Here is an 11,989-nt window from a genome sequence, read left to right as displayed (position 1 = left end):
ACCACCAAGAAGAGCATAGAGAACATGGATTGGTGAATCTGCCCTGTGCAGAAAATGGCTGTGACGTAAAAAGTGCGTGGAAAACATCTTCCACAAGATGGGCCAGGGCTCAGACTGGCCTGGAAGAAATGCCCACCTCGACTTCACACATGCCAGCCGGGAGAGCCGAGTGCCGGTCTGTCTACAAGAAAAGGTGACCCAAGGCTCTGTCTGCACCTCCCTTCCGAAACCTAGGTTTCGCTCTCAGAAGTTTGACAATTCCAGTTGTCCCGAACAGGAAAGTTTCTCCACATTTTAGTTCTCCAAACAGAGAACAAAACCACCTCCAGGATTTTCTCATTTTCCGTTATTGTCAAGGAAACATAAACGGGGTGAAAATCTCGGTTATGACAACATCGTGTTTTAGGTAAGACCAAACATTCCATTTTATGGAAGAAGTATCTGATGATTTATGAGGGATGCCTGCCTTCATTACCTACCCGATGAACGGAAACACCGGGGCACGGACATAACATTTGAATACATGTCTTTGTCTCACATAAAAAGGACATCAAGACACTTCTTTTTACTTCGTCCCCAAGAAGGTGTATTTGTGAAGACAAAGTCTTTGACAGCTGGAGCTGAGGGCTGGCGGCCCCCAGACACTCCCAACCCCGCGCTGCCACAGAGCCTTCTGAGAGCTGTAGTCTAAGCCTGAGGGCAGGACCAGGCTAGGGAGTGAGACTATGGACTACAACTCCCAGAAGGCCACGCTCCTGGGTGACACCTACTTTCCGGCATCGCCCGCAAGTTCCTTCCTCGGGAGGAGGACCCGCCCCGCGGAGCCTCTGGGAGATGTAGTACAGGCCCAGGGTGTCCACGTCCGCCATCTGGTGGACAAAGCTAGTGTAACTATAAATTCCCTATAATTTTGGAATTCTCCCCAGGCTTCTTGGGACTCTCCGGAGCCGCCGATTGAGCGCTTCTGGAGTTTGGGAACCTGACCAACGGTAGCTTCCGGGAATTACGGTTAGAGAAATCTGTTTCATTGCCGACTGGGCCCGACCGGGGAGCCTAAACTCCTAGGCCGGGAAGGCCCCGTTCCCCAGCCCAGGCCCAGTCATGCATGCCCATTGGGCGGACACCGCCACCGCCGCGCCTTCTGGGAAACGTAGTCTGACTCTCTGGGCGCGGAGTTGTGTCGACGGCTGGACTAGGGCTAGGGCTCCCGCGGCAGAACTACAACTCCCGGAATGCCGTTGCGGCGAGGTCCGGCGCTCCGGGTCCCGGGCCGAGTACTCCCATTGGTCAGGGGCTGCAGCGCGGGGTTTTCTGGTCGTGGTAGTTTCGCCTCGCCACGGCGCCGACGTCGCGCTGAGAGGCTGCGAGGCTGCGCCGGGCGGACCGCTCGGGTTTCTTCCGTGGTGTGGGGCCTCCCCGAGCGGTCTATCCGGAGCCCCCAGCCAGTGGGCGCCGGAGGGAGCGGGTGGGGCTGCCGGTGGCTGCTTGAGGACCTCGGAGTCGGAAGAAGCGATGGCCGCGGGGCCCCTGGCAGACCACCCCCCGGTGAGTGGCCGCGCGCCCACCCTTTGCGGGCGGGGTCTGGACCCTGCTTTCGAGGCTTGGGTGGGAGTTGGTGCCCCAGCCCGTCGTTCTGAACGAACGAGGCGGAAAACCTCAGTAATCCTGAAGTCCTGAGGTATATCCGCGAAGTCCCGTAACCCGTAGAGATGGAAACAAAACCTCCCAGCAAGAAAGTTACAGACCCAGATTCCAGATGGCTTTAGCTACCACACATTTAAGGGACAAACTGTATCTGTCTTTCCATCATCTGGAATGATTGTCTAAAAGAGAGAACATCTCTCAGTTCGTTTTTATGAAGCCACCATAACCATGATTCCAAGACGTGTAAACTCTGAGCTCAGGGTCCTCATTTGAAAAAACAAAAACCACCCCAGGAAGTGGGAACTGCTTCCTGAGACTCTTGTGAGGATTAAGAAAATTTCCATTAGGTAAAGTGCTCACTTAATAAGTACAGCGCCCAGCGTGGAAAGAGAACCCTTGGCAAACGTTAGCATTTTTATCAGCAAATATTAACGTTATCATTTTTATGTACCTGGTGGTATAAAAAAAAGGAAGGGGAACCCTAAAGGGAACTGTTCATTTGGTCTTGTAGAAGATCACAAGTTGATCAAGAAATGGGTGAGATATGTAGGGGGTAAACGTTTTAGTATAATGGGGGCTCACCTCTGAAATGGCTGATGCAGACACCTGATGCCCGGCAGGAAGGCTCAGGTATATCCCTCAGAAGCCAGAACGCTTTCAGGACATCTCCGTGTACACCTGGGTGCATCTTCACATTCCCACATAGCCCCTCCCTGCTGTCTGGGAACTTTGCAGGGGTAAGGGTCGTGGCTCAGCAGACATGTGGGTGACATTTCAGGGGCAGGTAACCTTCGATGATGTGGCAGTGGACTTCACCCAGGAGGAGTGGGGCCTGCTGGGCCCTGCCCAGCGGACTCTGTACCATGACGTGATGCTGGAGACCTTAAGACACCTGGTCACTGTGGGTGAGGCTGTTCCCCATGTCAACTTCTATTTGCCTGGGGTCTTGGCAGAGTGGGTTTGATTTAGCTGGGAGTGTGAGTCACTGGGGGATTTCTCCTCATCAGACCTCACAGCCTGAGAGACTGCCTGGTTCATTTTGTAGAGCATGTGACTCTTGATCTTGGGGTTGTGAGTTCAAGCCCCATGTTGGGCATAGAGCTTACTTAAAAATAAATAAAACAAAATGTTGTCACAAAATGCGTATGAAAAAAACCCAAACCTCACAGCTTGATCACTCATTTACACAGGACCTTGGAACCCCACGCCAGATATTGTTGCCCACCTAGAACTCAGAATAGACCAATGGATGATGGGCAGAGGGCTCACCCAAGATTCCTGCCTAGGTGAGATGGGGAAATTTTCTTTACAGTCAGTGTTTGTTTATATGTTCCTTCATATCTTCCTTTTCTAGTGCTTTTCATTACCTTTGGCATTTCCATAAATCCATCTGGGATCATTTTCCTTTTCTTAGAGTTCCCTTTATCATTTCTTTTAGAATGACAAAATGCCCTCATTTTGTATTTGCCTGAAAATGTCTTTATTTCATCTTCATTTTGGAAAGATACTGTAAACAGAGAATTTTAGGTTGTCAGGTTTTTTGTTTTTTGTTCTTTTTCTTTTTCTCAGCACTTTAAAGACACCACACAGTTGTCTTCTAGACTCCATGGTTTCTGTTGAGAAGTCAGCCTCCATCTTATTATTGTTACTTTAAAGAAAATGGGTATTTTTTTATTTTTTTGCCAACAATACTTTATTTTATTTTATTTATTTATTTTTTAAAGATTTTATTTATTTATTCGACAGAGATAGAGACAGCCAGCAAGAGAGGGAACACAAGCAGGGGGAGTGGGAGAGGAAGAAGCAGGCTCATAGCGGAGGAGCCTGATGTGGGGCTCGATCCCATAACGCCGGGATCACGCCCTGAGCCGAAGGCAGACGCTTAACCGCTGTGCCACCCAGGAGCCCCAACAATGGTTTAACTTGTTTTCCTTTTCTCTGGCTTTTTGGGGCAGAAGCTTAGGTCATTAATTTTAATGCTTTTTTCCTTTCTAATGTTTGCATTTATAGCTTTACATTTTCCTTCAAGTCTTATTTCAACCGCCTGCACTTTTTCACATGTATTTTCATTATTGTTCAGTTCATTATTCTTTTTGTTTTCCAAATGTCTTGAACTGAATTGTAATGAAAACACAACATATGAAAGTGATTTCTTCTTTGATTTGTGAAGTAAATTGTTCAATTTCTAAATATGAGGGGATTTCTGTTATTGATGTCTAGATTATTTCCATTGTGGTTGAAGAACATACTCTGTATGAATTCAGTCCTTTTAAATTTATTGAGAAATGTTTTTACGATACAGCATGTGGTCTTTTTGGTGAATGTGTATTCTGCTACTGTTGGGTGTGGTGTTTGATAAAGATCTGTCATCACTTTAAAGTCTTGAATCCTTCTAGACTTCTGTCATTCTGGCCTGCTGGATGAGGCTCCCACTTGTGTTTCAGTTCTCTCTGAAAGGCAAGCACCGTTTACCAACTGTTGTTTAGAGAGCAGAGAGGGTTTAACAGGGAACAAATGAATGAAATCAGAACTGATGGTTTAGTTCTTACATCTCTGGGTATGGTGCTTTAAGCCCACACTGCCTGTGAACTTTCACCTTTTTGGGGGTGAGTCTTTAATATGTACCCAGTGAAAAGTTACATTTTAAAAGTGGGAATTGAGTCTCATGTATATCTTCCCCCCAGAGACCATCATTTAGAATGGTTTTACTAGCTTTATTTATAACATTGAAGTATGTAATGAAGTGCTAAGAAGTTTGATATCAGATGTCAAAATCATAAGATTTTCTCTACAGATTGTTGCCCTTGAACACTAAACACCTAGGATGGTACCTTTGACCAGTCTAGATAAACTCTCTGTTTTTATCTCTTCGAATGTGTCCTCTGCTGCTTTGATCTCTCATGTAACTCCAGCTACACATTAGTCCTTTTGTCAGATGTTCTGTTTTAAAATTCTTTTCTTTCCCTTTGTATCATCATATAATTTCTGCTTTCCTACCTTTGAATTCACAGATTCTTCTTCCATGTCCAGTCTGCTGTTAAGTCTATTCATGGTTTATTTCAGCTACTGTATTTTTATTTAATTCCAGAATGGGATTTTTACTTGGTTCTTTTTTCAAATTTTCCATGAAATTCTGTGTTTTGATAGGTTGGTTTTTTTTCTCTAGTCAGTGTAAGTGAAATTTTATTGAGGCCCCAGGGCCATGGGGCTTGGGCAGGAGGCCACCCTGCAAAGAAAGGAAGAGCTGATGGAGGGGCTTTATTGACCTTTTTCTGGGGGTGCAGATGGTTGGTTTGGCCACACGTCTGGTGGGAGCACAACACTCACTGCAGTTGTATTTCTGGGCAAGCTGGCAGAGGGAGGGCTGGGTGATGCCACCTCCAGGCCAAGCGCCAAGTGCTGGGTCTCTTCCTGGATATTGTAGTCTGAGAGAGTGCAGCCATCCTCCAGCTGTTTGCCCCCCAAAACAGACACTGCTGGTCAGGTGGGATGCCCTCATTGTCTTGGCTTTGACATTCTCAGTGGCATCACTGGGCTTGAGTTTGAGGGTAATGGCCTTGCTTGTCAGGGTCTCCATGAAGATCTACTTCTCTGTGTTTGCTGCTTGGCCACCAAGTTGAAGAGAAAGAGCCATAATGGTTACTTTTAAATCTTTTCCTGCTACTTCTAATGTTTGGTATATCTGTTTCCGTTGACTTTTTTTTTCTTGATTATGAGTCACATTTTCCTGTTCCTTTACATGTCTAGTCAGTTTTTGTCTACTGGTGCAGTGGCTGCAGATGAGGCATTGGAGAGACTATGGATTCTTCTACTAAGAGTATGAGGTTTTTTTCCTGATAGGCAGTTAAATTACTGCAAATCACCCTAATCCTGATGAGCCTCAGTTTTAGGATTTATTAAGGTGATATAACTTCGGTTTTGCTTTAATCCTTGGATGTAGTCCTTATCCTTAGGGCATGGTGTTTCCTCCTAAGGTACAACTTTCTAGAGTCTCACCTGAATGCCTCAGGTGCTTACTGGGTCAGAGCTAATGTCTCCCAACACTGGGTGACTTCTGAAACCTCTGCTCAGCCCTGTAACAGCTGTTCTTTGTCAGGTTTTAGCCTTCTGTGCATTTGCAGCTGGACTCCAGTCAAGGACTCAAGGAGGAACCCTCTGTAGGTTTCCAGACCCCTTTTTGCTCTGCATGACCTTGCAAAGCCCTCCTCACCTTCAATTCTGTAGCCTCCGCCCATGTCAGAAACATAAGGCCTACCCCCCCGATGGGGGCAGGCTGCTAGGGAGCATGATCAGGTACCCTGTTTGTCCACCTCACAGACACGTCCCAAGCATCCCCGGTGCTCCAGGGATGTGCTGATCACTCTTTTTTGTTTGTCTGTCTGTGGAGTCCTCTTGTTCTCTGTGTACAATTTGGGCACTGGAGACACACTGTGAACGGGACGGGCAAGGTTCCCACCACTGTGGAGCCTAAAGCCTCTAGTGTATAATGTCTGGGGAGGGGCAGACAATAAAGAACAAAAAGAACAAGGTGATGTTGACTAATGCTAAACAGTGGTATGAGGGAAATAAAATAGGACAGTGAGGTGGAAAGTGATGAGGGACCCATGCAGGCTGGGAGGTTGGGAAGGGTCTCTCAGAGGAGGTGACCTGGGACTTGAGAACTGCATGATGAAAAGGGGAAGCGTTGCTGAAGCTGAAGACTTTGAAGACCAAAGGAAGGTCCTCAAGCAGAGGAACTCTGTGCTGTTGGTGGAAATGGTCTTGCTTAGGGAGAACTAAAGAAACCCAGAATGAGAAGGATCGAGGATAACTGAGGTAGTCTGACCCAGCTTCTGGATGCTTTGGAAGACTGGATCAAAAGAAGTGTTCTTGGTGTCATGAAACTGGTTTGTTGGGAAGGTTAATTTGGTATTGATTACAGGCAGAAAAGACGTTAAGTGGAGAAATGGATCCGAATTCTGGGATGTCCAAGCATAAATGACAGGCGGCTGTCCTGAACATCTTATCTCCAGGAATGTCTGCCTGTTCCATGACCTGTCTCCTAATGGTGTCCCCTCTGCCTGTTGTGCTGATCACTCTTTAGGTTGGTCAGTCTTCCTGTGGGTTCTTTGTGTTCTGCGTGTACCCTCCGCGGCTTCTCTTCTCAAAGTTCCGTCTTTTTTTTTTTTTTGGTTGGTACTTTAAAACGTCTACACATGATGTGCACATCTTGTTGCTTTTATCTCAACATTCTCACACTAGGAGTTTTCTTCTAAGCACCCAAATTATTTTTAATTTCCTTCTAGAATGGGAGAAGAGACCTAAAAGCCAGCAGTTGCCACCAACAGAGGCCTTTTCTGGGAAGAAGTTACCCAGCAGCATGAACCTGACAAGATCCGCAGTGGATGATTGCTGGCGTTCTACCATAGCAGACGACTGGGAATCTGGGGATGAGTCAGAGAAGCAGGAGATGCACGGTCGCAGTTTGGGGCCAATGGAACATAAACAAGGGCAAGTAGTGACCCGGGATGGGGATTGGGGAAATGCTGAGGTGGTGGGAGAATGCAGCTTCAATTCAGACTTTGTTTCTTCACAGAGATTTCTTGTCAAAGAATATTTCCATCAAATTGACTCAATTCAAAGCTTACAGCATAATTTTATTTTAAAAAATCCTCAGGAAATCTTGGTAGGGAAGAAACCTTGTAAAGGCAATCCATGTGGAAAAGCCTTGGAAAAACTGTCTAAGTTGAACGAGCATGGAAAATATACCAACCAGAGCATACACCTTTCTACACATGAGATAATTAATGTAGGAGAGAAAGTCTATGGATGTAAAGAAACTGGAGATTTTTTTACCTATAGTTCACCCCTCTCTCAGGCCATGAGAACTCATACTAAGGAGAAACCCTATGAATGTAATGAATGTGGGAAAGCCTTTAAGAAACTTTCATCTCTTTCTTACCATCTGAGAAATCATGATAGAGAGAGAGCCTATGAATGTAATGAATGTGGGAAGTCTTTCTGGCAGAGCCTTCACCTCATTTTACACCAGAGAACTCACACTGGTGAGAAACCTTATGAATGTAATAAATGTGGAAAATCTTTTAGCCAAAATTCTCACCTTAATGTACACCGGAGAATTCATACTGGAGAGAAACCCTATAAATGTGATGAATGTGGAAAATCCTTCAGTGGAAGGTCTAATCTTAATGTGCATAAGAGAACACATACTGGAGAAAAACCCTATACGTGTACTGAATGTGGGAAAGCCTTTAGTGATCGCTCCTCGTATACACAACATGAAAGGACGCACACTGGAGAGAAACCATACAAATGTGATGAATGTGGAAAAGCCTTTAGTCACAGCTCTCACCTTACAGTTCACAAGAGAATCCATACTGGTGAGAAGCCATATAAATGTAATGAATGTGGGAAAACTTTCAGTTTTCATTTATCCTTCACTCAACATAAGAGAACACACACTGGAGAGAAACCATATAAATGTCATCGATGTGGGAAAGCTTTCAATCAAGGTTCTAATTTTATTGGGCACCAAAGAACTCATACCAGAGAGAAAAAACTACATATTTCATTTTAATATATAAAAACTGTACACATACATTTACATTTTGTGGTTTTTTGACGCATTTCCAGAGAAGGGCTGAATATGCGTAGCATTTGGTACCTAGGAAAATTTTTTAATTAGTGTGATCAAAACTCTCTTTGGTAACATTAATTAATGTGATTGCCCAGTGTGGGAAGGGCTATTGCTCAGAAGTCAAAATAGGTTGATGATATTTGACTGAATGACTGATGAACCATTCCAAAGAGCCAGAGTGCCATTATTTGCTTCATTGTTCTCCCAGTGCTAGAAAATTAGGCTGCTTCTAGTTTGTTTCAGGAATTCATTATAAACTATAATTAGGAACACTGTGTAGAAACATGGAAAATGCCTATAATACAGTTGACCCTTGAACAACACAGTTTTAAACTGTGCACGTCCACTTATACGTGGGTTTTTTCAATAAATACAGTACAGTATTGTAAATTTATAATTCTTCCTTATGATTTTCTTTTCTCTAGCTTACTTTATTATAGGAATACAGTATATAATATATATAATATATAAAATATGTGTTTATCAACTGACTTTTTATTCTCAGTAAGATTGCCAGTCAACAGGAGGCTATTGGTCAAGTTCTTGGAGAGTCAGGGCATCAGCACTCCCAACCCCCACATTGTTCAAGGGTCAACTGTAGTGAAATGTGAACTGTTGTGACTGCGTTGCCCTATATATGCGTTTGGAGAAGGGCTTAGAAGAAAACAGAGATGAACATAGCTAATCAATAAAAGTCGTTGGATACCGTGTGGCTTTCCTTTTATGTTCAAAACTTTCCTTTTCTTTTTATGTTCAAAACAATGTTATGGGGCGCCTGGTGGCTCAGTTGGTTGAGCATCCACGACTCTTGGTTTCGGTCAGGTCATGATCTCAGGGTCATGAGATCGAGCCCTGTGTCGGGTCCCACAAGATTCTCTCCCTCTCCTTCTGCCCCTCCCTCTGCTCACACGTTCTCTTTCTTTCCCAAATAAATAAGTCTTTTTTTAAAAAACTGCTACAGTTTTACAGTAAATAAAAAGACAAAGAGGAGTGGGGCACCTGGGTGGCACAGTCAGTTAAAGCGTCGACGCTCAGCTTTGGCTTGGGTCGTGATCTCAGGGTTGTGAGATTGAGTCCCAGGACGGGCTCTGCACTGATACACAACTGTTCCAGAACATGTAGAAAGCTGAATATTTACCTCTCTTGTGATACCGGTTTGTTGAAACTCAAAGAAAGAACAATTAAAGGCCAATATCTCTCAGGACTATTAATGCAAAATTTCCAGATCAGATCCTGCCAGTAAAGACAGTATAGCTAGTACATTTGAATTCAGGAACATTCACTCCAGGAATCAGCCTACTGAGTATTAGGAAATATATAACTGTAATACCCCATTTTTAATCAATCAATGGAGAAACCCAGTCATCTCAATGATTAATGAGGAAGAAGTTGATAAAATTTAATATTTAAAGATGAAGGGGAAAAAACCTGGTTAACAGGAAAAAAATATTTGTATTGTATGATATCAGACTGAAATGGTGACACTACCACTGAGGTTGGCAAACTATGGCCCACAGGCCAAATCTGGCCCATGTGTTTTTGTAAATAGTCTTATTGGAACACAGCCACACCCACTCATTCCCATATGTCTGTGGCTGCTTTAACACTGACGTGGAACTGAGTAGTTGTGTAAGAGATTGCATCGCCTGAAAAGGCAAAATATTTACCAGAAAAGCCTTGCCAGTCCCAGATGTAGAGCCATCTCCATTCCATTCAGGGAGCACCAAGGCAAGGTTGCTCACTAGTCCTTTGTATGAACAGGAAATTCACAGAAGGAATACAAATGGACAATAAATACATTTAAAAAGTACATGAGTTCATCAGTCATCAAAGAGATGCAAATAAAAATGATGAAAATTAATACTGAGCAGCTGTTATGAGGTGGGCAGTACCCCAAGCATGCAGTCTACATTATCTCATTTAATACAAAGATCCTGGTGAGGCAAGTTCTATTATTTCCATATTATAGATGCAGAAAACACAGTCTAGAGAGGCTAACTGGAAGGTAAAGATGGACAAAGATTTAAAAAGACTATGTTGGAGGGGCGCCTGGGTAGCGCAGTCGTTAAGCGTCTGCCTTCGGCTCAGCGTCATCCTGGCGTTCTGGGATCGAGTCCCACATCGCGCTCCTCCTCTGGGAGCCTGCTTCTTCCTCTCCCACTCCCCCTGCTGTGTTCCCTCTCTCGCTGGCTGTCGCTCTGTCACATAAATTAATAAAATCTTAAAAAAATAAAAAATAAAAAGACTAAGTTGGAGGGGCGCCTGGGTGGCTCAGCTGGTTCAGTGTCCTTTTTTTTTTTTTTCCCCAAGATTTTTATTAGAGAGAGCATGGGAGAAAGAGCATGAACAGAGAGATCAGGAGCAGGGAGATCAGCAGAGGGAGAGGGAGAAGCAGGCTCCCTGCTCAGCAGGGAGCCCAATATGGGGCCCGATCCCAGGACCCTGACATCATAACCTGAGCTGAAGGCAGATGCTTAACCGACTGAGCCACCCAGGGGCCCCAGTGTCTGACTCTTGATTTTGGCTCCGGTCATGATCTCAGGGTTGTGAGATCAAGTCCCATGTTGGGCTCTATGCTCAGTGCAGAGTCGGCTTGAGATTCTCTTCTCCCACTGCCCCCACCCCCGCTCATGTTCTCTGTCTCTCTCACTCTAATAAATAAATTAAATCTTCAAAAAAAAAAAATAGTATGAAATTGGGGTGTCTGCCTAGCTCAGTCAGTAAAGCATGGGACTCTTGATCTTGGGGTCATGAGTTCAAACCCCGTGTTGGGGATAGAGTTTACTTAAGGAAAAAAAAAAGGAAACTAAAAAAGTAGTAGGAATTGGATTCTGTTATTCAGCACGCATGGATGCTTCCACAGGTGCACCCTCTTTGTAGGACAGTTAGGTTGGAAGCGTCCAAACGCAAAGTGTGTTCATGAGTTGATTCAGCAATCTCACCTTTGCAATTTATCCATGGCAATAACTACGATGAGATTATAGTCATATATTTTGTGCATTTTTGTGTCTGTTGCTTTCCCTTAGCAAAAAATTTTTGAGACTTATCTATGTCATTACATGGATCGGTAATTGTTTTTTTTTATTGCTGGGTAGTATTTATTCCATTGGATGAATATAGCACAATTTACCCATTCTCAGATTGATGGAAATCTGGAATGTTCCCAGTTTTTGGTTACTATGAGTAAAGGTGCTATGAACATTCTTATCAAGGTTGTTTTGTTTTTATGGGTATATGCTTTCATTTCTCTTGGAGAAATTCCTAGAGGTGACATGGCTGAGTTATGGAATAGATGTATGCTCAGCTTTTTAAGAAACTGTCAGTTCTATAAAGTGGTTGAAATACTTTATGCAAGTACTGGCCATGTATTAGAATTCCTGCTGTTCCACATCCTCACCAAATTCTGGCATTGTCTTTTTCATTTTGGCCATTCCTGTGAGTGAGGGTTTTTTATTTATATGTTTATGTATTTATGTATGTATGTATTTATTTTTAAAGATTTTATTTATTTATTTATTTGACAGACAGTGAGAGAGGGAACACCAGCAAGGGGAGTGTGAGAGGGAGAAGCAGAATTCCCGCCGAGCGGGGAGCCCGATGTGGGGCTCGATCCCAGGACCCTGGGATCATGACCTGAGCCGAAGGCAGATGCTTAATGGCTAAGCCACCCAGGCACTCCAGGGTTGTTCTTTTTTTTTTTTTTTTTTT

At 44.1% G+C, this 11,989-nt stretch overlaps 1 protein-coding gene across 1 annotated transcript; it reads left to right on the top strand.

Moving 5' to 3' along the window:
- Nucleotides 1–1,322: 1,322 nt before the first annotated feature.
- LOC103677237 (zinc finger protein 135-like) lies at nucleotides 1,323–8,991 on the top strand. Its single transcript, XM_008706488.2, has 4 exons — nucleotides 1,323–1,545; nucleotides 2,423–2,549; nucleotides 2,835–2,930; nucleotides 6,930–8,991. The coding sequence occupies exons 1-4, from the start codon at nucleotides 1,513–1,515 to the stop codon at nucleotides 8,219–8,221; spliced, it is 1,548 nt and encodes a 515-aa protein (XP_008704710.1). The 5' UTR covers nucleotides 1,323–1,512; the 3' UTR covers nucleotides 8,222–8,991.
- Nucleotides 8,992–11,989: the final 2,998 nt, after the last annotated feature.

The sequence above is a fragment of the Ursus maritimus genome, unplaced genomic scaffold, assembly GCF_017311325.1.
Source record: "Ursus maritimus isolate PB19 unplaced genomic scaffold, ASM1731132v1 scaffold_19, whole genome shotgun sequence".
NCBI lineage: Eukaryota > Metazoa > Chordata > Mammalia > Carnivora > Ursidae > Ursus > Ursus maritimus.
This window is presented reverse-complemented; position numbering and strand designations above follow the sequence as displayed.

Coding starts and splice junctions, on each gene's coding strand:
- LOC103677237 (XM_008706488.2), top strand. CDS start 1,513: ATGGCCGCGGGGCCCCTGGCAGACCACCCCCCG. Junction 1,546..2,422: donor CCCTGGCAGACCACCCCCCG/GTGAGTGGCCGC, acceptor GTGACATTTCAG/GGGCAGGTAACCTTCGATGA. Junction 2,550..2,834: donor AAGACACCTGGTCACTGTGG/GTGAGGCTGTTC, acceptor TCATTTACACAG/GACCTTGGAACCCCACGCCA.